The sequence below is a fragment of the Aquila chrysaetos genome, chromosome 8, assembly GCF_900496995.4.
Source record: "Aquila chrysaetos chrysaetos chromosome 8, bAquChr1.4, whole genome shotgun sequence".
NCBI classification, from domain to species: Eukaryota; Metazoa; Chordata; class Aves; order Accipitriformes; family Accipitridae; genus Aquila; species Aquila chrysaetos.
The window spans coordinates 421683-448100 of NC_044011.1; the positions used below are offsets into that span (position 1 = coordinate 421683).

At 59.7% G+C, this 26418-nt stretch overlaps 4 protein-coding genes across 5 annotated transcripts; 2 read left to right on the plus strand and 2 right to left on the minus strand.

Moving 5' to 3' along the window:
* The first annotated feature begins 127 nt into the window (after positions 1 to 127).
* On the plus strand, positions 128 to 4951 carry BECN1 (beclin 1). Its single transcript, XM_030021320.2, has 11 exons — positions 128 to 326; positions 410 to 477; positions 564 to 622; positions 1040 to 1130; positions 1375 to 1511; positions 2026 to 2220; positions 2438 to 2584; positions 3103 to 3252; positions 3338 to 3398; positions 3848 to 3990; positions 4341 to 4951. Exons 1-11 carry the CDS (start codon positions 200 to 202, stop codon positions 4507 to 4509), a joined length of 1347 nt encoding a protein of 448 aa, XP_029877180.1. The 5' UTR covers positions 128 to 199; the 3' UTR covers positions 4510 to 4951.
* Positions 4624 to 9487, minus strand: CNTD1 (cyclin N-terminal domain containing 1). 2 transcript variants are annotated; one of them, XM_041125582.1, is made up of 8 exons: positions 9356 to 9487; positions 9017 to 9209; positions 8839 to 8914; positions 8434 to 8608; positions 7757 to 7919; positions 7110 to 7254; positions 6598 to 6694; positions 4624 to 5972 (listed from the first exon to the last, which is right to left on the minus strand). In XM_041125582.1, exons 1-8 carry the CDS (start codon positions 9425 to 9427, stop codon positions 5811 to 5813), a joined length of 1083 nt encoding a protein of 360 aa, XP_040981516.1. In that variant the 5' UTR covers positions 9428 to 9487; the 3' UTR covers positions 4624 to 5810. The 2 variants fall into 2 exon arrangements, with proteins under 2 accessions (XP_040981516.1, XP_029877182.1); XM_030021322.2 differs by lacking the exon at positions 9356 to 9487 and having other exon boundaries at positions 9024 to 9151.
* Positions 9488 to 9534: 47 nt separating this feature from the next.
* Positions 9535 to 10287, plus strand: LOC115344904 (cytochrome c oxidase assembly factor 3 homolog, mitochondrial). Its single transcript, XM_030022915.2, is given in 3 exon segments — positions 9535 to 9567; positions 9570 to 9777; positions 9870 to 10287. Coding segments are annotated over 3 exon segments (354 nt in total). The 3' UTR covers positions 9983 to 10287.
* Positions 10288 to 10485: 198 nt separating this feature from the next.
* Positions 10486 to 24575, minus strand: WNK4 (WNK lysine deficient protein kinase 4). The gene is given in 20 exon segments (XM_041125386.1): positions 10486 to 11236; positions 11325 to 11422; positions 11578 to 11780; positions 11981 to 12624; positions 12820 to 13406; positions 13566 to 13718; positions 13861 to 13918; positions 14243 to 14398; positions 14468 to 14584; positions 14654 to 14795; positions 14888 to 14955; positions 15026 to 15156; positions 15361 to 15691; positions 15769 to 15988; positions 16065 to 16153; positions 16844 to 17001; positions 17107 to 17327; positions 17860 to 18032; positions 24063 to 24428; positions 24430 to 24575. Coding segments are annotated over 20 exon segments (4017 nt in total). The 5' UTR covers positions 24529 to 24575; the 3' UTR covers positions 10486 to 11233.
* Positions 24576 to 26418: the final 1843 nt, after the last annotated feature.

The window sequence follows — 26418 nt, forward strand, 5'->3', positions numbered from 1 at the left end:
CGCCCGCGTGACCCTCCCGCCGCGCGCACGCGCCGCCGGGGTCCTGGCCGCTCACACGGCCGGGCGGGGCGGGGCGGAGAGAAAATGGCCGCCGCGGCCCCTACACCCCTGCCAGGACCGTGCCCTGCCGCTCGCGTCACATCCGTCGCGCGGCGATGGCGGAGCGGAGCCCGGCGGCGCGGCGGGGCTGAGCGGCGGCATGGAGGGGAGCCGGCCGCCCGCCTGCACCACGCAGGTCAGCTTCGTCTGCCAGCGCTGCAGCCAGCCGCTGAAGCTCGACACCTCCTTCAAGATCCTCGACCGCCTCACCATCCAGGAGCTCACCGGTACCGGCGGGGCGGGGGGGCGGGGGCCCGGCACCGGGGCGGGGGCCCAGGCCCGGGCCCGGGTGACGCCTCCTCTCCCGCAGCCCCGCTGCTGTCCGCCGCCCCTGCCCGGCCCGGGGACGCGCACGAAGAGGAGAGCGCGCTGACGGAGGTACGGCAGGGATGGGCGCGGCGGCGGGCCCCCCAGCAACCCCTCCCCGGCCCCGGCGCCGGTGACCGCGTCCCCTTGCCCCGCAGGAAGCCTTCGCCGAGAACCGGCAGGATGGCGTCTCCAGGAGGTTCATCCCGCCTGCCAGGTACGGCCGCCGCCGCGCTCCCGCCAGGCCGAGCCGGCGCCGAGGGGCTGCCCGGGGAAGGGCCCCCCCCCCTGCCCCGCGGGGCACCGCCGCTGCCGGCAGAGCGCTCGTCAGCGCTGCACTTCGCGACCCGTTTGCGTGACCACCTTAGAGATTCCCCCGAGGGATCCCCCTCCGCGGGCGGCCGGCGCAGCACGTAAATGCACGATATTTGGGACGCTGGTTATTAGCTGCGGGTTAACCCCAAGGGCTGTCCCCATAGAGCTCCTCTCAAACGCAGGCTCCCCCGCCCGTCTGCAAGTACGTCTTGCGTGTTCTTCCTTTCCGACTCTTGAGCTAGTCTCAAATTGAAGTCTAGCGCTAGACCCGGCTCCCCGAGGCCCTCGGCACTCAACTCTCAATAAAATTCTTTCCAAGAATGATGTCAACAGAAAGCGCCAATAGTTTCACACTGATCGGAGAGGCGTCAGATGGCGGCACGATGGAAAACCTCAGCCGGAGACTGAAGGCAAGTTTTACGTGAGCTGGTAAACTCACTAGATGCTCTCCAAGATTAAACTGCAAATTTCCCCGTAGCACTGGCCTCCCAGTATTTTTGTGGGTGAGTAGTTCAGTAAAGCTTGCTTATTTTAAATCAAGATTTGACCTGCAAAAAATACTGTGCCAATTGAAGAAGCACAAGCCTGTCTGTTGGAAACCAGCCGGCAGCTGCCCGTGGCTTCACCTGAGCTAATGGCGAGCTCTTCCTGCAGGTCACCGGCGACCTCTTTGACATTATGTCTGGGCAGACAGATGTGGATCACCCTCTGTGTGAGGAATGCACAGACACTCTGCTAGACCAACTAGACACCCAGCTTAACATCACAGAGAACGAGTGCCAGAACTACAAGTGAGTGATCTGCAGGTGATCTGAGACTGAGTTGCTTTAGCTTGAAGCCTAGGGAAAGAATACAGCCTTCATCCAGCTTTCCGTGATCAGTAAGAGACGTCCCTGAGTTCAGCACTTGGGGTTTTCTTTGTCTGAATGAGATGAAAAATTTTGAGGGTCCTGTGGTACACAGCTTTGCCAGCTGAAGTCTGTGAGCCCATCAGAATGACTGATACCACCTGCCCGCAGCGCCTGCGTGGCAGCGTTCCCGCGCAATCGAGGGCTTCACAGAGATGGTTACTGACAGGCAGCAACAGACCCTGGGTCACCATCGCGCTCCCCTGTTCTCCTGGGTGTGTTCCTGACTCACAGTGCAGGATCAACGCGGAGAGCTCGGGATTAACGAGAGGTGCATGTGAGATCAGAGCCACTGTTTGCATTTCTGTGCACGCCCGCAGGCTGTCGCGGAACTGGGGACTGTTGGCGGGGGGTTTCCCAGGATCCCTGTTTTGGTAATCCTGTCACTCTCCTTTAGGAGATGTCTGGAGATACTGGAACAAATGAACGAGGACGATAAGGAGAAACTGCAAACAGAACTGAAAGAACTTGCACTGGAGGAAGAGCAACTGATTCAGGAGCTAGAGGACGTTGAGAAGAACCGCAAGATTGTGGCTGAAGACTTCGAGAGAGTCAGAGCAGAGGCAGAGCGGCTGGAGCAGGAAGAAGCTCAGTGAGTGAACTACAACTGCAGGTTATGCCCGGGTTTTTAGGTAACAGATAAATGAGATTATAATGTGGAGAAACCTGTAAATAATGCCCAAATATGAGTGGCTTGTTCTTTGCAAAATTGAAGTTGGCTAGACCGAAGAAACCTAGTATACCGTGTGAGCAATCACTTCTCTGTAAAAGGCTGCACTTAGCAGTTCTCGACTTGCTTTTATTAAAAGGTATCAGAAAGAATACTGTGAATTCAAGAGGCAACAATTGGAGCTAGATGATGAGCTGAAAAGTGTGGACAACCAAATGCGCTATGCCCAGATGCAGTTGGATAAATTAAAGAAAACCAACGTGTTCAATGCAACCTTTCACATCTGGTAACGTAGACGCTGGAATGTTGTGTTAGTTTGCTAAGAATCTGTAACGTAGGGCCGTTAAAGTAATACTGCGTTTGAGAGGAAAGGTGCTAGTCAAGTTATAGTTACGCCACAACAAAGCAACTGGTCACGGCTCCCAACAGCATCAGCTGAGAGGTTTGTGACGCTGTGCAGATGTCAGAGTAGACTGTGAAATGGCTCTTTCACTAACCCTGTTAACAAGCTGGGATCTACTCTGCTAGCCAACGGTAATGCTCTAATGTCAGGTGTTACAGAACAGGTAGCTCAGGGGGTTTGGGTATTTGGTTGGGGATTTTTGGTGTGGGTTTTTTTTTTTTTTTTTTATTAACTCTGTCATAAGAAGAGAACAAGTGGTTGTTATTTATATACGCTTTTTAACTAGAGCCCCCAAACCCTCCTTTTGCTTGGCTAGCAGTGTGCATTCTGCAACTGTTAGGTTTGCATGCTAGAAGCTGTTCCTGCCCCAGTGTGCTTATTTATAATTCCTTTTATCGCAGGCACAGTGGTCAGTTTGGCACGATAAATAACTTCAGACTTGGCCGTCTCCCCAGCGTTCCTGTAGAATGGAATGAGATCAATGCTGCCTGGGGGCAGACTGTGCTGTTGCTACATGCCCTTGCTAACAAAATGGGCCTGAAGTTTCAAAGGTATATGCAATATAATACACATTTCATTTATGGCTCGGATAAAGGCAGTTAGACTCACCTGCCTGTGAATCATATCTCCTTTCAGATACCGTCTTGTACCATATGGCAACCACTCGTATTTAGAGTCCCTCACAGACAAATCAAAGGTAAGAGATCCTACACAAATTGGAGGACACTGACCTTGAATGCCACAGTGCCCTGGTCACGCTGGGGGATGCAGAAGACAAGCTCAGCTCTTAACGAATTTATGGTACAGGAGAGCTAGCTGCCCTGACTTCTCCAACATAATAATCTCACTCCATATCCTATATCAAGCCACTTGTTCTGCTGTCCAGTAGCATTAAAACCAACAGGACTCTTGAACTCTACACTGCAGCTGGCCAGAGGACGATAGCACGATTTGGATGATTGTTGGTGATTAGGAACCCAAGCCTGCATGCGGTAGGCACTTACCACAAAACAAGTCAGGCTTATGTGCCACAAACCGTTTCTAAGCATCCTGTGACAAAGTTAAGCCTCACACAACACTGAAGAGCTGCAGTGACCATATTTAAAATGGAGTGCCTGCGGTGCCTGAAATGAATCTCTTTTCCAGGAGCTCCCCTTGTACTGTTCTGGAGGCCTAAGGTTCTTCTGGGACAATAAGTTTGATCATGCAATGGTGGCTTTCCTGGACTGTGTGCAGCAATTTAAAGAGGAAGTGGAAAAAGGCGAAACTCGGTTTTGCTTGCCGTATAGGTGAGTGTTGCTATGTCACATGTCAAATTAACACCTCATACGCTGTCCCGAACAGCGCTAACTGACCTCTGGACCTGTCTACAGCACTGCTTGCTGTTTCAGTCCTGTCTTTCTGAAATCATCCGGTGTTCTCTATAATATGCAGGATTACCACATTTGCTCTTAGTTTAACTGAAATCTAAAACTAGTTCCTCAGGTGAAGACCTGAGGCTTGCTAGATTTCCTTTAAAAACAAAGTATTCTTACACAGAATAATATGAATGTCAGATTTCAATTTTAGTACTTGACATCATACTGAGATTAAACGCTTGCAATAGTAATGCACTAATAAAACTTTGTGTGTGATACAGGATGGACGTGGAGAAAGGAAAGATTGAAGATACAGGTGGCAGTGGTGGATCTTACTCTATTAAAACACAATTTAACTCTGAGGAGCAATGGACAAAAGCACTAAAATTCATGTTAACTAACCTGAAGTGGGGTCTTGCCTGGGTCTCATCCCAATTCTATAACAAGTAACCGTGTAAAGAACTTGTCCTGGCAGCTGTAGAGTGTCTGCATTTCATTGGAGAAAGTCAAATTAAGATGTCTCTTAATATTAACCAGTACAAAATGTTTACAATACCAAAAATCCACAAGACACTTTATTTAGAATATCATTATTACAAGTAGTATATAGAAAAGCAATATGTAAAGTTATATCATTGAGCTGAACAGAATAAAAAAAAATTAGCTATTAAATAGATGCTAAACTGGTACTTTTGGGGTTTGTAGATACGCATATAAATTACTGTTGAACTTCAAAACACCAGTGAGTTTGATACAACTCTGTTACAGCTTAACACATAGGTTAGAAAAACAAAATGTTACAAACACAGGGAATAACAAGAAAGAACTCACTGAAGCTCTGCTTGGTCATTAAAGAGTAACTACAGTTTGAAATAAAGTATTTTCTAAGTCATATCAGCACTTCTGTGTGTCACTAACTTAAGGTTTGATCCTGTTTAGAATACTGTTAGCTATGATGATATTAACTACTTGTAATACTTCCTGCAGCCTGTTCTTGCACAGAGGTGCACTGAATAAATAATAAAACACTATTCTACACAAAGAGTGCTTTCATCTAGCATATGCCAGGCACAGCATAAACAGCCCCAGGCACTTACAGGGACATGCTGAACAGGCACCTGCTGTCACAACAATTGCATTGCTTTCAAAACTGGTGGGATTCTGTCCTTTTCACAGCACTGGTCAACTAGCTGGCTGTCATAAGGTAAGAGCAAACAGGCTCTGAGCCCTGGCAAAGAGGGAACACAGTAACAAGCAGCCTGGCTGCAGCAGGCTGCCCGACACAGTAATTTCTTAAAAAGCAGTAAGTGGAGAAATAAAGTACAGCCCTGTTTGTAATGATTGAGCGTGCAAGCTGCTTCTAGCCAAACTGATTACCAAGCAGAATACCACGCACATTAACACCTTTTCAAAACATGACACTTCTTAGAGTTATCTCTTTATTCAAAGGAAACTTCTATTCATAACTTAGAAGATGTAGCCCTTACAATAATTTTTTTGGTGCTGAAAGAGGTATTTCTAAGTGCTGCTTTCCTCCTATGTGCCTCCCATCACAGCACTAGCCTGAAAGGACAGGCTTTTCTAGTTAACACGTAACATACAAAATGTTACAGAACACCTGGTGTTCAAAACTGAAAGTAAACCCAAATTGCGTTGGGTTCCCTGTGCAGTATTGCAGAAGATGGACTATTACCAGCAGCGTAACAGTTTGCTACTGATATGCTAGCGACTGGCCGTAGGAGATGATAGTTCTATTTAAGAGGCATAATTCTGTTCTCTGGAGCTTTTGTTCCACAGTTCCTGTAGTGCTGCTTTGGAATGGTACTGCCAATGATGTGTTTCAGTACTGCGTAAGAAAATTCTAAGATACTTTGTGAAGTAATGCCAGTGATACAGTTTAAATGCTCCACAACCTTAAAAAAAAACCAACCAACAACTTACTTACAGTGCCTTAAGAGACATTAGTTTACAGACATACTTCTTCATCCTCCAAATCTAATGAGAATAATAGTGCTCCATGGGTGCACTTCAACAAAAGTTGAAGCCTCAGTATGTTTTTTTATTTGGTTGTTTTTTTGTTTACTTGCTTGCTTTGCGGTGGGTTTTTTCTGTTTCGTTCTTTTTTTTTTTTTTTAATTTAATTGCTTCTACTAAAGAAGTAAAATGAAAAAGCTACTATCTGTAATAGGTTATTTATTACAGTATTCAGTAGCAGTTTGGGCAGAAAGTTGCCCCATGGGATTGCTTCTCCAGCTGTCAACGAAACGATGTCTGTGGGGATTTGTTCTGGCTATAAAGAAGCTGAAGCGTGAGGATACGCTCACACTAGCACAAGCACAAGCCTTCTTGCAGAATTGCCCATGTACCCTCGTAATGCTTTTACAAAAGTACACATGCTTCCTGCTAAAAAACCTGAAAGGTGTCACCTCCCTCATGCTATTCCCAGTAGAGTCCACCTGTCTTCTTGCTGTGCTTAAACATATAAACAACCTTTGCATTTTTTTCATGTAGAGCCAATGCGTTTAGAAGTGACTGTACCTGCTTCCAATGCCCAGGGTTTAGTATGAACACGCTTGTGCTGATGATTCCAACAGCCAAGAGCATGAAATCTTCCTTTACTGTCAAAAACTTTGCTCTGCAGAATTAAAACCGTCTTCTGGTGTAAAATGATGCTAGCGTTAAGTTCAAAAGCACCTACTTCTGTAATCGCTGTACAACCTACAGACATGTTGGCTTATTCAGCCTTTCAGTCCAAGTAAAGCCTGATACTTTTAATTTTAATTGGCAGTGCTAAAGCACTACGATTTCTACTAAAGATTTCTATGATTAAGTTAAACACTTTCCTAGCTTGCCCCTAAAGCAAATGTGGTGAAACATGTTGCTTTGAAGTGGCATATTAAGATCAATAAAGCTGAAAGCCCCCAAAATTAAAATTTTTTCAAACATGCCCAAAAAATGGCATAATGGAAATTATGCTACTATTTCGTAGGTTTTTTTAGGGTTTTAATTTCAAACAGTTATTTTAAGCAATAGTCACGCAAGCTACTTACACCTGCAGTTTGCTCGGTGTTGAATTTTCAATGGCAATCTTCAACAAAGTGTCATAGATGGTATCTCTTGTGAGATAGGAGAAGTCTAGTAGTTGCATACACATCTGATGTAATGGTTTTGCAGGAAGCAGGCAGCCGTTGTGTCCTAGCACAGAGATCGTAGATAATCAGCCATGCATTTTGAGTCATTAAACTGAATTAGAAAGAAGTGCTAGTTACTGTTAAGCGAGGGATGAAGATTTCTGGTGACAACTGCCCTTTGTTTCTGAATGCCACAGGCCTTCTCATGCCATAGGCTTTCTCAATCTCAGTATAATTTCACTCATTCCGAAATTGAGGTTGTCAGACCTGGGCCAAAAAAATGGTAAGTCATTGGAGAAAATGTGGCCTTACACTAGGTTTTGGGGGTTTTACACTCTTAATCTTTTACTGAATAAGTCACGACTGGCTGTCCAACAACATTCATCAGATTCTACCAAGGACAAAGTTCTCATCCAAAAAGTAAAGTCCTGGACAATCTGAAATGTTTCACTTGCCATCACAGTATGCAAAAATCTGTAGTATGAGACATTTTGGTTCAGATCAGTAATAGCTCTATTATGCTTTTAAAAAAATTCTTTCCCATTCTGTCCTATTAATACTTTTACCTAAAACCTCTAAAAGCAATTCCATGTAAGCCAAAGGAGTTGACATGTTGATCTGGAAGTGCAGAGTTTTTAAAACAGCAAGCTCCGACTCAAGCAATTCCTGTTTAGTGTATGAGTATTTTAAGGATTGCAGGAATTTTAAAGCTGTGTCACTGTTAACTATCTGAAGAGGAAAAAAAAAGACAAGTTATTTTCTAGGCAAGAAGGCACTTGCTAAGAACAAAGGACTTTCTTGTTTTACTCCTCCCACTGAATTTAAGCATAAGCCACTGCAGTGGTGATGCTGCCCACTAACCCAGGTCTCTTAACTTGTCTTTTAAGCTGGCACGAGAAATCCAGCTCAGACCTTCTTTCCTGCAGGTTTCCTCTACTCCACAAACCTTCCCCACACAGGGGTGAACCCTCTGTAGCCATACAATTTTCGACAACCACAGGCCGAGTTTTCCCACTACCTGTACTTTTTTCCCCTAGTACTGGGAACATTTCCTGGCAAATTGTTTGATGAGTGACAACTAACATGCCCTAAATGGAAGGGATTTAGGTCTCCAACATCCTTTGCATTTCATTATCGCTATTGTCTTTAAAAGAGGAAATCTATTTTTTTAAGAGAAATTAATATACTACATATTTTACTACACTGCTAAAAAATGGTATAAGAAAAGGTTTAGCTGGCTTACATTATAGTGTAAGGAAAGTTTGCTTGCAAGCTGGATGCACGACACAAGTCGCAGGACAAACGTGTCGTATATCTGATCTTTCAGAGAGCTCCAGCTGCTCCCTTGTCCTTGTTCACGACCTTTAACGTTCTCTCTGGAGGACTTACAGATGTGTTCTACTTGCTTGATCATAAACCTACAAAACCCACAATTGCTCAGAAAACAGTTCTCTGCTGCTAAGAAAATCAATTCTGCATGTACTCAGAATATACGGATAGCTATTAATTTGAAATAAATGAGTCAAGAGCCAAAGCTCTAGACATGCTAAAAACATTATGCACGGTTTGAACGAGTGGTATGGAACACGCACAGCGTAACCACGTGAGAGAAATGAGAAATGCACCAAGCATTCAGGACATTTATTACCTTTCAAGTAACTCCACCGCTTGGTACCTTGCCGATTGGTCCAAGTGCCATTTTTCAGACAAAAGGAATATAAATTCTGCAAAAAAGTGCAACAGTCGTTCATTTCAGTCAACTGAAGCTAATCATATGGCTACTAACCACCTCAAGAGTTAGCTGTAGTGGAGAAGAGGAGCCTCACCCACAACCTGGGTCTCTTTGAAGCATCCAGCCCGATCTGACAGTTTGCTCAAGTACTGTTCGTTTTCCGTGGCCAAATGGATCAGCGTATCCTCGATAACCTCAGGAGTGACCTCGCCAAAGACGGGGCCTGGGTCACGGCACCAGGATGCCACTTGCGCCTGGGACCCCATCCAGCGGTTCAGCTCAGGAGCCTTAAGGACAACAATTAACTTCAGCGGCACCCCAGCGATTCGTCATCGCCAGCGGGGAGGGGCCCCAGAGCCCAAGAGGCGCAGCCGGACAGCCGTGGCCCCTCGGCAGTGAGGCCGCTCCCGGGACGAGGCCGCCACGGCCACACCTCGGCGCCTTCCTGGTCACGGGGCCCCGGCTGGCCAATCAGAGTGCGCCTCCGCCGCGCGCCGGGCCTCATAGCCAACTGCTCGACGCCCCGCTCCCGCCGCCGCCGCTGCGCTAGCGAGCCTGCGTCGCCCGCGCCCTTCCGATTGGATGCGCCCTCCCGCCCCGCCCCTTTGCCGGATGTGGCGTCGCCGCGCCGTGCGGAAGCGGCGGCGGGGAAGATGGCGGCGCCGGGGGAGCCGGGCCGGGAGGCGGCGTTCGCGCGGCGCATCGACCCGGTGCGGGAGCCGGGGCTCAGCTCCGAGCAGCGCCTTTTCATGGCGCAGGTGGAGCGCGCCCAGCGCCAGCGGGCTCTGCAGCGGCGGCTCCGCAGCCGCAACGCGCTGCTGGCGCTCGGCATCGGCGCGGTGGCGTTTGGCATCTGTATCCTCCGGGGCCGGGGCGGGGCGGGGCCGGGGGAGGGCCGCGCCGGGGCTGCGCCCGCTCTTTTCCTTAACACCCCCCCCCCCCCCCAGACGGCTACACCTTCTACTCGGTGTCGCAGGAACGGTTCCTGGACGATCTGGAGCAGGAGGCGGAGGCGGCGCGGGCGCGGGCCCAGGCGCGGGCCGAGAGCGCAGCGAGCTGAGCACGGAGGGCCCAGCCCAGCCCCGGTAAACCCCGTGAGTGCACTGCAGCCCCCGCGGGGCAGGACAGGCCTCGAGCACAGGGGATGCGCCTGGCCCTGAGCATGGGGCAGCTGCCTTTACGGGGGTCTGGGCCTGCACGGCGCTCAGTGCACTGGGGTGGCTCCCCTGCAGGCAGGGCTTCCTCCCCTGCAGGCAGCCGCCTTTGTCCTGGAGAGCAGACAGGGTCTTTGCCAGGAACTTGTTCCTGGGAAGGGCAGGGGTGCCCAGGTGCCCGTCACTTTCCACAATAAATACCCTGTCTGGAGACTGCGTCAGCGCCTGTTGTTAAAGCAGCTCGTGGCCAGAGTCCAGCTCAGGATCTTAATACCCACTCAGGTGTCTGCTGAGATAAAGCAACTTTCTATTTTGCTCTTTATCATCTTACTCAGTTTGCACTCTTATCGCGAGCCAACAGCAAGGACAGTGTCTACGAGTCCCGCCAGACAGACACAGAGAGACCCCATTTGTATTTAATTCATATTTATGAAAACACCTTCCAGACATCAGTTTGTAACAAAGTGCACCCACTGCCATTCCTGGTGCACCAGCTCTATCGCCTTACGGGGCTGAGGGAAGCTTCTTCCTACTCCGCAGCCAGGTCGTTCTGGGCTGTGCAGAATGAGATGAGGGTGGCAGCAAGCAGGGCAGCCCCAGGGCAGTGGGCTCAGCCCCCGCGTATGTTGTCCCATGCAGGGAGCAGGCCTGGAGCAGCCCCAGGGCAGAGCTGGAGGGTGGCGTGGTGGCCGGGATGGGGATGTATCATGGCTGGGACGCGGTGGGGGGAGGTGGTTCTGCTCAGGGCAGGGCACCAGCGGGGCCCGGTTCTGCCTGCGTGGGTTCAGCTCAGAATAAAGCCATGAAGGATGGCGGCGCCTTGCATGTGTCCTGCAGCTGGGGCCGAGCTTGAGCAAACGGGCTGGGAACGGCAGGGAGGGGGCCAGGGGGCACAAGGAGGGAGGAGATGGGAGGACAAGCATGGGACAGGCCTGCCCTCCCTCTGATACAGAGGCAGCAGGTATCCTGCCGCGGGCGCATAGCCAAGGGGCACAGGGGCCAAGGCAGGGGCCAGGCACCCAGCTGGCTCAGCCCGAGGGCGCTGGTTGCCCCCAGGGCCGGTGCTGTCCTCCCAGGAGGCACAGAGGCTCTCACCCACCCCTTGGGCAGCAGGCACTTGGTTGAGGTAGTTCATGAGGTCACTCCTGGCCAGCTGGCTACTGGGGAGAGAAGCAGTGGTGAGCCGGGGCCCGTCGGGAGCGGCACGGGGCCACCAGCAGCGGGATCAGCCCTCCACCTCTTCCTTACCATCCGGCCGAAGTCATCAGCGAAGGTCACCCCCTTGCTCAGCCGCTGCTCCTGCGAGCCGGTGCTGCTGCCGCTCAGCGAGTTACGGCGCATGATGCCTGCTGGGACAGACCGGCCCTGAGCAGGGGCACCAGCAGGGGTGCAGACACGCACCCCTCGTGGGCCTGACCCCCGGCCCCGGGGGTCCCCATCCCACAGCCCCCACCCAGCCTGCAGGGGCCCCGGAAGGGAGCTGGGGGACAGGGGCTGGCACCTGGGGGCTGCGCCAGCTCCAGGCGCTGCAGGCTGTTGCGGCGGGAGGGGTTGAAGCTGCCCTTGGAGAGGCGTCGCTGGCGGCTGGAGAGCATGGCAGCAGGGGAGACGATGCCCAGCGGCGGCTGCTTCCCCATCCGCAGGTACAGCTCCTCGATCTCCTTCTTCTGGGCACTCTGCAGCAGCTGCACCTCAGCCAGGTGCCTGGGGAGGAGATGGGGGCTGACAGCTGAGCCCTGCAAGCCCTGCGCTGCACTGCGCCAGGCCAAGCCAGGGCCTCCAGGGAGGGCTGTCATCCTCCCACCTGGGGAGGGTGGGAAGACCTGTCCCCTCCTGCAGCCCCTGCTCTGCCTCCCAGGTGCAGCCCACCACCCCGCTCCCCCTCGTGCCGTGGGGCTGCTCACTTCTGGCGCAGGTTCTGCAGCTCCTCCCAGATCTCCTCGTCCTCGCTCTCCGTGTCATCGCTGCTCAGGTAGGACAAGCTGCGGGAGTAGCTCAGCCACACCTGGCTCAGCACCGCCTGCGGCGCGCTCTCTGCGCCCTCCTCCCCGGGGCCCTCCCGGTCGCTCTCCGCCGGCACCACCGTGCCCTCCTTGGCCAGCGCCTCCTCAGCCTCGGGGTCCTGCTCTGCCATCTCCAGTGCCAAGTCCGAGTCGCTGCTTGAGCTGCCCCCTGTGTCAGGGGCTGCGGGCAGTGGGGAGCTGCTCACCGCCGGCTCCGTGCCACACTGCTCACCCTCACCGGTGCCCTCGCTGCTGCCTGGCAGCGGGGAGGTCGCGTCCGGGTCCTTGGTCGGTGTCACCTGGAACCGGCCCAGGATCTGGGGCTTGGCTTCTGCTGGGGACAGGGGACAGTTGGTGGGGTTCAGGGCCCATGGGCTAGCAGGGACATCGCGGTGCCCCAGCACAGACAGGGGCCATATGGCGCAGCCTTGGCCCTTCCCCACCTCACCTTCGTTGATGGGCGAGAGCCGGGCCTTGGGCACGCCAGAGGCTGGCGACTCTGAGACAATGAGCGAGTGGCTGGGCTTGGGGGAGCCAGGCTGCACCTGCAGGCACCCGAGCGCTGTCAGCTTCCCCGCCCCGGGTCCTCCCACGTCACCTGCTCCCCCCACTGTTGCTCCCCATGCCATGGGGCTCCCTGTCCCATCCCAGGGCAGCATCTGCAGCAACAACCTGGCCCCCCCCAGTGCTGAGCCCCACCTCAAATGGCCCCAGGGAGCCCCTGTCACCCTCACACTCACCGCACTACCCTCCGGGCTCCCCGGCGTAGATGTGCTCAGTGATGGCAGGAGACTCCTTGCAGCCTCGCTGCCTGCGGGGCATGGCGAGGCTGGTGCCGGGGGAGGGAATGGCATGGGCACCCCAGCAGTGGGGACATCAGCCCCCGCTGACTCCTGGGTCCCACCACGGGCCGGGGCTGACTTGGCCATGCTGGCAGGGTCAGGGTAGACGAAGCGCGGGGGCCCCAGGACAAGGCTCTGTGGCCGTGGCAGCAGTGGGGGGTAGAGGTGCCCGCCGGAGCCAGCAATGGAGGAGACGGTGGGCAGCAGCGTGTGGGCCACGCTCATCACTGCCAGGGAGAAGACGTTGGCCAGGGACAGGAGGGGGGTGGTGGGGGACCAGCACGTGCTGGTCCCAGCTGGGCTCAGGGGGTTGCTGGGCCCACTGGGGACAGGGGATGTGGGGAGTGGCAGTGGGGACAGAAGGGCTTGGGACAGGGCTGGTGGGACAGGCCCCCCCGGGGTGCTTGGGGGGGTCTGCGGGAATGCCGGTGAAGCCGTCAGCCAGGAGGGAGCCGTTGAGACGAGGGGCCAGGTCTGCATGGAGCCTGCAGAGAGAGGAGCACCAGGAGTGGCCCCTGGCCCTATGAGCCCCCTCCACCCGCTGCCCAGGCAGCTCTGAGCCCCACGCTGGCAAGGGACCGGTCAAGGCACAGCGGCTGCATGGGCTGCGGGATGGACATGCCTGGCCCCACCAGGGCTGGTACCTGTGGGGGAGCCCATCAGCGTCTGCTGCAGCTCATGCGCTGGGGCTGCCGGCAGCTCTGTGGGGCTGACAAGGTCATTCTCCAATGGGGAGCTGCTCAGCGACGGCAGGATGGGGGACTGGACCGAGAGGCTGGGACTGGTGCAGCCCAGGTCTGTGGCACAGGGGTGACAGCCGATGTTCAGCCCAGGCAGGACGTGCTCTGCGGGACCCCCTGGGCTCAGCCAGGGCCATCACCCGCCCGGCACGGGGCTGGGGGGGGGGCAGGAAGGGCCCGCACAGGGGCAGAGACGTACCACTGAGCGAGGACGAGGAGGAGATGGAACGCGAGAGCTCCAGCAGCTGCAGGTCCGCCTGCCAAGGGGGATGTGGCTGAGCCCAGCACCAAGGCAGAGATCCCAGAGAGGCTAAGCCAAGCCCCCGCTGGCCCCCACCCCAGCCCCACTGCGTGCAGGGACAGGAGCCGGCGGCTCCGCTGGGCAGGGGGGCACCACGACCCATCGCAGAAGCGGGCAAGTGACCCAGAGCTGCAGGCACAGAGCTGCTTCTGCCCGGGGCTGGAAGAACGCTGCACCCCAGTCCCCTCCCCACTGGACTCCCTGTGGCCAGGCAGCACCCCCAGCCGTGCTCAGCATCAGCAGCTTCCCCAGTGCTGGTGGGGCCAGGCTGGGCACTCACGGGGCTGCCCGCGCCACGGTCAGCCTCAGGGCTCTCGGGCAGCTCGGTGGTGCTGCGCCCGTCCTTGCGGAGCAGGGTCTCCACGCGGTGGATGATGTCCCGTATGCGGTGGATGAAGCCGTCCCGCTCCGACTTGAGGATGAACTCGTTGTGGACCTGGAGGCGGAGGGGGCCGGTCAGTGCCCGGCACGGCCAGGCAGTCCCTCACCCCTGCTCTGCACTCACCATGACGGCCGCGATTTCCTCCGGATTGTCCCCATCCAGGTCAAACTTGAAGGTCACCATCTTGTTGTTGTAGGTCTGCAGCTGGCACTCCACCACCCGGTCGTTCTTGTCGGAGATCTGCAAGCGGCAGGGCCAGCTTCAGCCTGGGAAGCGCCCGCCCGCCCGCCTGGCACTCATGGTACTCACGTTGGTGATGCGCAGCCTGGACCGGGCTCGGCGCCGCAGCAGCTTTCCTGAAGCCCGCTTGGGCGGCAGCTTGGCGCTCCGCTCACCAGCCGAGAGCCCCTCGCAGCTGTCGCTCATGCCAGATGCCACATCTGAGGCATAGCTGCAGGAAGCCCCAGCGCTGGAGCATCAGCATGGCTGTTCCCAGCTGCTGTACTCCCTGTCTGGCCCCCACCCGGACCCCTGCAGCCTCACCTGTCCACTGGGGAGGAGAAGCCGCTGGCTGGGGGCAGGCGCTCGGTGGGCAGCTGCACCGCGATGCTCTGTGGGGAGAGGATGGCATGAGCTGGTGCCACAGCTGCCCTGACCCCCGGCCCGTGGGGCCCCGCTCACCGTGGGGAAGCAGCGTATGGGGCGGGTGGGCGGCGGGCTGGCAGGATCCCCCACCGAGAAGCTGTGATGGGCCAGGTCCGGGGAGTCCAGGAAGCCAGAAGAGCTCAGGTAGCCATCCGTCTCGCAGTCAGCTGTGGAGGAGCGCTCACATGAGCGTGGCCAGAGCAAGCCCCCCTCCCTGGTTTGTGCCTTTGGGAAATGGCTGTGGGGCTGGGTGCACGGCACAGCTGGAGGTGGGGAGGGACCCGCTTCCTGCCCCAGGTCACCCCACTGTCCCCCCTGTTGTCCCCCCACCCCAGTTCGCCCTGCTGTCCCCCTGCCTGACGCCTACTCACAGGTGGCCGAGGAGTAGCTGGTGTGCCGGTAGGCGAAGTGCTGGTGCTGGTCAGCCTCGGGCTCCTCGGGCTCCGGGGGGAAGGTGCTGCTGAAGACAGAGTCCCCAGAGCCGGGGGTGGCTGGGGCAGGCACAGGGACGCCAGGCGGCAGCGGGGACTTGAGCTCCTCCAGCAGCTGCAGGACACCCGGCGGCTGCTCTGGCTCTGCAGGCGACAGCATGTCCTGGGCACGCTTCAGCTTCTCTCGCTTGCGCTTGATGGCGACCACACGGTCCCGCACCGCCTTGGCCACCAGCTTGTAGTCAGCCTCGCAGACGAAGCCCAGGACCACCTGCACGGGAGAGGGCTCATTGAGTCAGGGCACAGGGACCCCCGTGGTGCCCAGGGTCCCTCCATCCCTGTACCCACCATCTCCTGGGCCACCTCCTCTGCCACATCCTTGTAGAGCTCAAAGAGGAACTCGATGGCGTTGTTGTCTTTGTACTTGCCATGCAGCTTCTTCGTGTCATCCATGCGCAGCCAGAGTTTGAGCCCAGACTTGACGCCGTCATCCTCCTCAGCCAGTTCCACATGCACTCCCGTGTCCTCCTGGAAGAAGGAGTGCTCCAGCAGGTCCTGGATGGTGTACCTGCAGGGAGCACAGCTCAGTGTGGGGCTGGGACCTGGGGGGGGCTCTGCCACCCAAGCCCCCGCTCACCCCCCACCTCTCGTTCTTGTCCATGCGGATGCAGCCCTCGATGATCTCCTTCAGCTCTGGCACCTTCACCTTGTAGAAGCTGCTGGGCTTCAGGCCCTGGGGGTGATGGGCGTCAGTGCCTCCTGTGCCAGACCCTGCCACAGCGCCGGGTTTCCAGGGCTTGGGGCTGAACCCAGGCTCTGCGGGGCCATGGTGCTGCTGGATGCTCCCCAGGCAGCCGCAGCCCCGCAGTCCCCGGTGCCCCCAAGCACAGCCTCACCGGCAGCAGGGGACATGTGGGGACAGGGCTCCCAGCCCGGGGCCCCACCAGCCCAGCAGTGGCTCCCGCAGCTGGGCCACGTGTGCCTGCATGGGCGGCCGGGGCCAGGATGCCCCGCGGCTCCAAGTTTCCACCCCAGCAGGCAGGAGCAGGCAGGAACCAGCCAGGACCAGCTGGGGCAGCCATGGTGCCCCAGGCAGGGGGTGCCCAAGCAGACCCGCTCCTGTTCCACCTCATTAATGTGCTGGCAGCGCCTGGCGCAGGGCAAGGGACACGGGGTCTGGCCAAGCCACGGTCCCCCCGCCCCCCACGGGCCCCAGCACAGCACCCTCTCACCGCCCAGACTATTTTTAGCTGCTTGCACAACCTGCACGGTGACACATTTCAGGGAGCAGCGAGGCACAACAGCTCCATCTGACCGCCCCCCCCCCCCCCCCCCCCCCAGCCCCGGTCCCCTCACCCCAGCTCCCGTGCCCATGGCACCAGCCAGCAGCATTGCCCCCAGCCCAGGGGCTGACGCCGCTCACCGAGGTGACCTTGCGGTAGATCTGGGCGGCGTTCTGGCACTCGGAGTAGGGGTACTCCGAGGTGGCCATCTCCAGCATGCACATCCCGAAGGCGTAGACGTCCACCGCCTCGTCATACTTCTCCTCGTACATCTCTGGCGCCATGAACTCGGGGGTGCCTGGAGGTGGCAGCGGGGCTCAGCACCCCTGGGGAGCCAACCCACCCACAGCCCCCGCAGGGCAGCCGCAAGCCCGGCCCCACTGGTGCCGTACCAGTACCCCACCTATGACACTCTTGGCGAAGGAGGCTCGCTTGAGCGTGGCCAGGCCCAGGTCCCCGATCTTGACCGAGCCGGTGGGGCCCGTGATGAAGATGTTGTCGCACTTGAGGTCGCGGTGGATGATGGGGGGGGAGCGGGTGTGCAGGAAATGCAGCCCCTTGAGGATCTGCCGGCTCCAGCGCTGCAGCACCTTCAGCTTCATCTCCTTGAACCGCTTCAGATAGCTGCCAGGAGACCCACGGGGCTCGGACCCATGGGCCTTAGCCCTCTGCTCCAGCCCCGGCCCCATCCCCAGCCCACCCGCCTCCCGCTGCCACGCCAAGCCCGTACGGATGCAGGTGCCCGTGCAGGGTGAGCAGCAAAGAGCGTCTTGGAGTCAGGGGCTCCCAGTTCCCTCCCCGGCTGGGCTCTGCAGAGGCAGCACAGAAAATGCAGCCCAGGAGGAGCCGAGCTCCCTGAGCCACCAGTGCTGCCACCCCAAATGGCATGAGGGCGCCTGGGCCACACTGTCCCCACGCAGGACGGTGCCAGTGAAGCTCCTGGGTCTCCAAACATCCAGCAGCAACCCCTGATTTCTGTCTCCAGCTCCCAGCCCTGCCCTGTCATCTGCCCAGATCCCACCACAGCCTGTCATCCCCACCCAAATGCCCATGTCAAGTGCCCAGCCGGGGGGTGCCAGCCTGTCCCTCGCCTCCCTGTCACCGCAGAGACCCCGTCCCCTCCCCTGCACACCCCAACCTGGCAGACCCTGCTCACGTTTTCAGGGTGCCAGACGTCATGAGCTCTGTGACGAGCACGATGCAGATCTGGCCTTTGATGGATGACTTCCAGGAGTCATAGAAGCGGACGATGTTGGGATGCTGCAGCCCCTTCAGCATCTCCACCTCCTCGCTGAACCGCTGCCGCTCTGTCTTCGACAGCTTCCGCGTCTGCAGGAGCCGGTGGGGAGGTGAGGGGGACACGCAGGGTCCATAGCGAGCACAGGGGGATGCCCTGGCTTACAAGGGACCCTCACATCCTCGTCCCCACACCCTATGTATGAGGCAGTGGGGGCTGCTGTGGCCCCAGCGCAGAGCCAGGGTCAGACCTGCTTTCTCCCAGCACAGGGGCTCATGCGGGGCTGGGGCTGTCCCAGACCATGGTCTCACCCCACCTGGCCATTCCCCACACCCCAGCCCTCCGCAGCGCTGCTCTGGATGGAGCCACTCTCCCCTGGTTTGGGGAGGGATGGCCAAAGTCTCCCATGACAGCTGGTGCATCGAGAAGCCCATGTTGCTTCCCTGCCATGAAAGCTGCCCTGTGCCAGGGCTGCCTGTCCCCGCTCCCATTGCTCTTAGCCCCCAGCTGGTGCCCACCACCCCACTGCAGGACAGGGAGCCCCAGCCTGCAGCCACTCAGCGGAGAGGACACGGGGGGGCTCTGCAATGGCTGCTGCCCACCGTGCAGACCTGACGGCCGTGGCCCCTCTGCCCCCCAGGACAGTCCTGCCCCCCCACCGGGGCACCACCGGCTCCCAGCACTGGGCACCGGCATGGCAGGGTGCCGGGCCAGCCTCAATGAGGCCTTTGTTGGGGAAAGCAGGCGGGGGAGGCTCCAGCCCAGGTTTTTCCATGTTCCTCCTGCTCGAGTTAATTAAAGTGGAAACCAAAGCCGAGCACTGACACGGGCACTGAGCAGAGCTGGAGCCAGCAGGGAGGACACAGACCCCTCGTCCTGGAGGGACACAGCCCCGAAGTGCAGGAAGGGGGGAGCCGGCCGGCCGGACCCAAGAAGGAGCTGGGTCCTGCCCCAAGCCTGGGCAACTGCGAGCGCTGAGCCCCGGGCAGGAGCAGGAGCAGAGCAGTGAAAACTCCACCACAGCCTGGGATCCCAAAGGGCCCGGCCGCTGCAGAGCCTGGGGGCCTCCCAGCCGGGACCCCCGTCCAGCCCACGCTTGCGGAGCTGAGGAAACCCGAGCTGCTGCAGGCAGCCACTGCGCTGCCAGAGCCCTGCTCAGCTCCTTGGCCTGTGGCCGCCATCCATCAGCCCAAGCAGCTTTCGTAATATTTTCATTGCATCACAGCCGGCCCCACGGCCAGGCTGGAGCCGCTCCATAATCCCCTCTGCTTTTAACACACGCTCAGGGACCCGGCTCAGCCCAGATGAGAACCTGAGCCCTGCTGCAGCGGGATGAATGGGATCTTTCATACCCAAGGAGGAAAACAGCGACCAAAGCCCCTGTGCAGCCCGGCGGCACACCGGCTGCCCTGCCCAGCGCCAAAGCTGCCCTCGGACCTCCTGGCCCCCCCACTACCCACCGAGGAGCCTGGAGGCTTCACAGCATCCCACAAACCTGCAAGGGCATGGGGAAGCCGACAGGCTACGAACACGGGCAGAGAGGGAGTCATGGGTGGCCACGGCTCTCCCAGCTTGGCGAGAGGGGACCCCACTTGGAGCAGTTGTGCCAGCGCAGCCCCCACTGTGCCACCCCCAACCCCAGGCAGGACCCCTGGCACAAGGCCACCTCTCCCAGGGCGCCTGGAGCAAGGCCTGGGGGAGCCAAGCTCGTCCCCTAAGCCTGTGCCAGGACTGCTGGGCTCACCCAGCACCATTCCTCCCACACGACCAAAGCAGCGGCCGGTCCCAGGTCCAGGCATCCTGAAGCTCTCCCCACTGAGCACTGGCAGCGGGGAGCAGAGCCCAGCCCAGCCCAGCCCAACCAGAGGAGCTGCTCAGCCCGGCACTGGGCACCAGGGAGGGGAGGGCAGGGCAGGCAGGACTGCCAGCAGAGCCCCGTCACCCTGCACAGTGCGCGGGGACACCGTGTCCTCTCCTAGCAGCACCTCGTGCAGGGCAGAGGAGGACGCTGGGGATGGCAGCGCGGGGCCGCGTAAGAAGCTGGGTGGCAGCGGTCCAGCCCCATCCCACGAGCCAGGAGCTGGCTGCTGGGGAGCCCAGCATGGCCAATGGCAGGAGCCAAGGCCAGCGTGGGAGGAGGTAGGGCCAGGCTCGGTGGCAGAGGACAACTCTCGCCTCTGCGGCAGGAGGCTCTCCCCAGTGTGAGGAAGCGCCAGTGCTCTGCGGAGAGTCCACAGCCCTCACAGGGTTCTTCCACTCCTGCAGCCCTCACAGGACCCTGGCTCTGTGATGCCCCAGGCAGTGGGTCCCAGCGGCCTGCGAAAGCCCCATTGTGCAGGACTGAGAGTCATGCCTGGAAAGGGGGGCACTCGCGCTGGAGGGATGTTCATAGCGACGCCATGGCAGGGCATGGAGCACGCGCTGGAGACCACCCAGCACCCTCCCTCTGGCCACGGCCACAGCACCTCCAGCCGCAGGAGGCTCCAAGCCCAACGACCCCCCAGCAGAGGAGCTGGCACTACGGCAGCAGCGAGTGCCTGCGCCCCACTGCTCCTCCCCACAGGTCTGCCCCTCACTGCTTGGCGAGAGGTGACCTCATGCACGCTCCCAGGCACACAAGCATGCACACACTCAAGTACCCAAGCCTGCAGGACCCCCGTGAGCAAATCCGCCCAGTCTCCTCTGTTCATCTCCCAGACAGGCACAGCTCCTGGCCCCATGCAGGGCTGAGTCCCAGGTGCTGCCCCAGGGCCTCGCCAGGCTCAGTCGAGGCTAAATTCCCAGCCACAGCGCAGGCAGGATGGGCTGGGCATGCGATGGACAGGATTTTGAGAAGATGCAGGAATTTGGGAAGAAAGATGCCCTGCAGGCCCTGGGGCAGCCAGCCGAGGTTACCTGCCCGACCTGGGCGTGGGAGCTGGGGGAGGCATGGCAGTGCCCACCACCCAGGCTGCTTTTGCCTGCAGGGAGCCTGAGGGGACCCACAGGAAAACCGCTCACGGCCAGGTATTTACAGCTCGATCCTGCTCTGGGCCTCTGGTTTCCTCCCTGCTTCCTCCTGCCCTACTGCCCGCAGCACCTATCAACAGAAATAGTCCCCAGTCTAAAGCTGGAAAGCACAAACAGGTCACAACAGAGCTGCAGGACGTGGGCAGGAGGCAAAGACAGACACTGCGTTCAGGACTGGGGGGACTGGGACGGGCAGGTCCCCAGAGGGGTCCCACAGGAAGGCAGGGAACAGGCAAAAACGACCTCCAGGTTGCCAGGCAGTGGGGAGGGAAGGGCAGGGCAAGAACGGCACGGAGAGCTAGGATTTGGGACTGGGAGCCATCACAGCAGCTGGACAAGGCTCTCTGGACCGGAACAGGTCAGGGCTGAGGTTAGGTATTCATTTAGAGTTGAAAGGCAATACAAGGAGAACTGTGAAAGACACAGGACAAAGCTATTTTTAAAAGGGCAGAACCACAACCATTTTTATTTGCGGTTCCAAATCCCGTATTTGTGTCACAGTGTCTGATTCTTTGCATGATTGCTGAAAAAAACCAAACTTTTTAAAGTCTGCTTCTGTGCTCTCAGCCCCTCATGGGACGTGGATTTTGGGACAAGAGACACTGGATAAAGAGCAGTCAGGGGGATGCAGCTGAATACTGGGTGGGGAAGGGAGAGGGTTGGGGGGAGGGATAGAGAGCAGCGCAGGCGTCGGGGCTGCGCAGGACTGGAGTGGGGCCATGGCTGCCCATGCCATCCGGCCCTTGAGAGGCTCTCAGCTACAACCAGGCTGCGCTCCTCTAGGAGGGTGATGGCAGGCAGCAGAGGGGAGCCAGGTCTGCCAGACACCATGGGATGCTCATGGGATGGTCCCTGGCAGGAGCTCAGCCTCTCCGCAATGTCCCCTGCCAGCTCCCCGTGGGCCAAGTGAGTGGCTCCTGCAGCTCCAGCCCACGCCGGCCTGGCAGGCTCACAGGGCAGGCAGCGGGGCCAGCATGTGCCTGCTGGACTTGGGGCACAGGAACATTTTTCTTCCCAACTCCCTTTCCTCCACCTGGGACGGTGCCGCCTTGTTCCCCCAGCAGCCACCTTACAGGACACCAGAGCTGCCCGCACGCAGCCGCAGGCACGCCCTGCCCGCACCGCTGCCAGACCGTGGCCAGCTCTTTGCCAGAGCCCCATGTGCACACGGACCCTGCCCTGGGCTGCAGGATGGGTGCCAGGGGCTGCATCCAGCCCCAGTGGACATGTGGGAGCCACTCTGACAGCAGGGTGGGGACTGGGGTCCTGCAGAGCAGCGCAGCCCGGCCGCAGGGACAAGCAGGAGGGCAGGGAGCAAGCTGTGCTGCCAGCCCCGCCACACATGCCGGCTGCCAGCACAGGGGAGCTGGGGCACATCTGTGATGAGGGGTTGAGGCCTGGAGGGAGGGACACGGAGCCAGCCAGGCGGGAAGTGCCGGGCACGGCTGACTCATCCAGAGAAGGTCCTGGGCTCACCAAGGAGAGCCCTTCCCTGCCAGCCATAGACTGGCGCTTCCCTCACTGCCCAAAAGGGACGCGGGACCCAAATGGATCTCAGGAGCGTTCGGACAGAGCCACAGGGCCACACAAGGGAGGGAGCCCTAAGCCAGTTCTCAGCAGCCAGCTGAAGCAATTGTGCAATCCACGAAGGCAGGCAGAGGCCCAAGACCTCACCTTCTTTGCTAAGAGGCCACAGTCAGCCTCTCCAGAAATCACCCACCGCTATCTCAGGATCTCTTCTTGCACTACTGGGCTGCAGCCGCTCCAAGGACCCAGCCCAGGCAGCCACCTGCAGCTGCACCAAGGTTTTAGGAACAAGACAACAAACTCGCAAGACACGTTTTTCTGTGTAAACAAGGACTTGGACCTTCCAGCCGCAGCAGCCACCCCAGGGTGAGGAGCCTGTTGGAGACTATGGACTTTGCCGAAGCCCCTCCCCAGGGGCTCCAATGAGAAAAGGGAGCCCCATAGGACAGCTCTCCATCTGCATTTCCCTGGACACGATCAGGCCCATCAAAAGCAACAAGCAGGAGAAGGCATTGCAGAGGCAACACCTTCACCACTGCCCTCAGCGTCCTGCTGTTAGCGTCCTGCTGCAGGCAGCGAAGGGGATGGAGAGTGCGGCAACAGAGAGGAGATGCGGATGCTGCTCAGAGACCTGGAAAACCACAGGTCCAGGCACTCCCAGCAGAGAGCCCGTGGCAGCATCATAGAAACCACACACAGGTGCCCACAGACACCACTTCAGCCAAGGTCAAGCGGCCAAAGCGCACCAAGGTCGCACCGTACCCTGCTCCCAACTGATGCCCAGCCCCAGGCTCGCCACAGGCACGTGCTCCAGAGCACGTTGAGGGCTATCAGAGCAAACCTCAGAGCCAACTCCAGTGCTGGCACAGGCACACGTGCAGAGGCTGGCACCAGAGAGGGCACCACTGCCCTCGCCGCCCTTCCAAAGGGAACGCTGCAAGCTGGTGGGCACTGAAAGGGCAGCGGGGTGCTCAGCCCCAGCAGCTGGTCCTGGATCCACCTGTAAGCTCCCAGAGCGGGGACTGGCACCCGGAGTGCGGGCATCCCGGTGTGCTCCGAAGCACAGGCAGCGAGAAGGCAAATGGAAAACAGCACGTGATGGGCAGGCGGGCCGGGAGCAGCAGCGTTAAGCCGGAGCCTGGGCCCGGGCCAAGAGCCCCGCGCAGCGCCGAGGCACCAGCAGAGACGGGCGCAGCGCGGGGAGACTGAGACCGAGCCCGGCGGCCGGTGCCTGGCCCTGCTCTGCCGCTGCAGCCCGACTGCAGAAGGGGACCGACGTCCCTGGCAGAAATGGGGGATCGTGGGTCCCTGCCCTCTCTGGGACGGGCTCCAGCCCCGGGGAGATGCCCCGAGGCTCCCGCACGGCAGCGGCGGGCAGAGGGGCTCCGGGCCGGAGGGGGGGGGGGGGGGGGAGGGCTGCCCACGCCAGGGGAACGGGACGGAGAAGGGTCCAGCTGCCCCTGCCGACACCCCCTCCCCCGGGGCGGGGGTCTGCGGGAACTGGCAGGGCGCGGGCAGAGGCACGGGCGGCCGGCCGGCCGCCCGCCCACCCGCCCCCGGCAGCGCGGCCCCGCGGGCGGCCGTACCTGCAGCTCGCACCAGGCCACCTCCACGGTGGTCTCCGTGTCCAGCCCCTTGTAGACGGTCTTGAAGGAGCCGCGGCCGATCTCGATGTCGAACTTGAGGAACCGGCCGTCGGGGGAGGTGGCGACCGCGCGCGTCTCCACCTCCTCGCTCTCCGTCTCCTCCGGTTCCCGGTGCCCCGCGGCGCCCGGCGGCGGCGGCGGCGACCCCCCGCGCCCCCCGCCCGGCGCCGGGTAGCCCAGCAGCTCCAGCTCGGCCGAGCTCCGCCGGTTGAAGCGGGAGGAGGCGCGGCGGGAGTCGCGCCCCGAGGGCCGCCGGCCGCGGCTGCGGTGGGGGGCCCGCGCGGGGAGCCCCGGCCCCGGCCCCGGCCCCGGCCCCCGGCTCCGGCTCCGGAGCGGAGCCGCCGCCCGCCCGCTCCGCCTCGGGCTGGGACATGGCTCCGGCGGCGGCGGGCTCGGCCGCCGGCATCGGCTCGGCCCGGTCCGGGGCGGCCGCTCCCGCGGAGCTTCGCCACCTGGTGCCGCCGCGGCCCCGCAGCCAGGAGCGACCCACGGGCACGGGCACGGGCACCGGCCCCGGCACCGGCCCCGCCGCGGCCCCGCCCGGCGGCACCTCCCCCGCCCCGCCCGGGCCCGCCCCCGCGCGGCCACCGCCCCCCGCCTGCGCTGCGCCACCGGCCCCGCCGCCGGGCACGGGCACGGGCACCGGCACCGGCACCGGCCGCGGCACCGGGACGGGCACCCAGCACTGCGGCAGCAGACACGGGCTGCGCGCAGCGGGCAGAGCGCTCCGCACCCTGGCACCGGGCACGGCGGGCCCGCCGCCCCGGCTCGGCCAGCGGGGACGGTGGGCATCCCCCCCCCGCCCCGTCCTCCCCGCGAGGCCCTGGCCGGGGGGGACACGGCCCGGCTACCACCCGGGGCCGCGCTGCCGTGGCGCGGCCCCGAGGGCTCCGAGCCCTCCCCTCCCCGCAGGGCAGCCCCTTCCCCGCCCGCCGACCCCCGCGGGGCTCCGGGCGACGGGGCCGCCGTGAGTGAAGCCCCCGGCGGGGCGAGGCAGCCTAAGTGGAGCCGTAGGAAAGCGCCTCGTTCAGACAATTCCTCGGCGGTTCTGGCGCGGGGTTCCGGAGCGGCGTGTCCAGGAGAAGCCCCGTCCCGCTCCCCAGGCTGCGGGACCAGCCCCCGCGCTGCCTGCGCCGTCCCAGGCAGCCGTTCCTCTCCGGGTTTACTGCGGTCCGAAATCCTCACATGAGGGTCATGCAAATAGGAAGGATACGAACGTGTGTGTCAGCCCCGCGCGAGCCAAAAGCCCGGACAAGAGCTTGTTGTCTCTCTGGGTTAAACGAGGAGGTTGTTCTGCCCGGTGAGGCTGTTTACACAAAACACAAAGCAATTGAGGCCGGCGCTAATTTCTGTTCCCTAAGGTCTGATTGTTTCTACTCAGCGATACCGGAAACATTAAGGAGGGGATCAACACGGGACCACAGCCACGTCCTACTCAAACGCTAACCTGGCACACACAGGGTGACGCCGGGTGATCCGGGGCTGCTGGAGCCACAGTACAGCTGCAGGCCACGTCTCGCACAGCTGCAGCCCCACAAATCCCCATCCGGCGGGAGAAACATTTAACGAAACGTTGTTCCTACAGTAGCTCTGGCTAGGCTGAGTGTCACAGTGCTGATCTCCCGCGCAGGCAGGCTCTGCTCCCTCCGCATGACCCCACTCGTCCAGCCCTGCTCTCCAGCTCACCGGAGGAGCCAGGTACCACCTCCCCGGGAAGGGGTTTGACCGACGTCTCCCTGCCGAGAGCCGCTCGCCTGCAGCACAGGCGGGTGAGCAGAGAGCAGTGACTGCATCCTCACCCAGCACTGTGCTCCTTGGAGCGTGCATGGGGCACGGTCCCCGGGGGAAAAACCACCGCTGGCTGAAAGACACGTGTTCAGCACTGCCCGCCCCCCCCCCAGGACTCTGCCTACTGTCTGCGGGAGAGGTGGCCCCTCTGCCAGAGCACTGGGCACCCATCGCTGCCAGAGGCATAAGGCCAGGACAGATGCGCTGATGGGCACAGTACTTGCGCTGGCCCTGGCCTGGGACACTCTCATGTTGTAAGATGCGACATGGTTTGACTCAGCTCTGCCAAACAATGCGTTTTGTTCAGATGAACCCTGCTCCAGACCTGCTGAGAACCTGCCCGCTTCTCACTGGCTCCATTGCCCGAAAGGGGTGCACCCCTGCTCCTGTCACAGCTGCCTCCAACACTGCATCTCTCGGGCTTTCCTGCTCCTGTTGAACTCTCTTCTTGAGCACCTCGCCGGCTGCACAAAGTAAGGAGCCCACGCAGGAGCCAGGTGATCGCTGT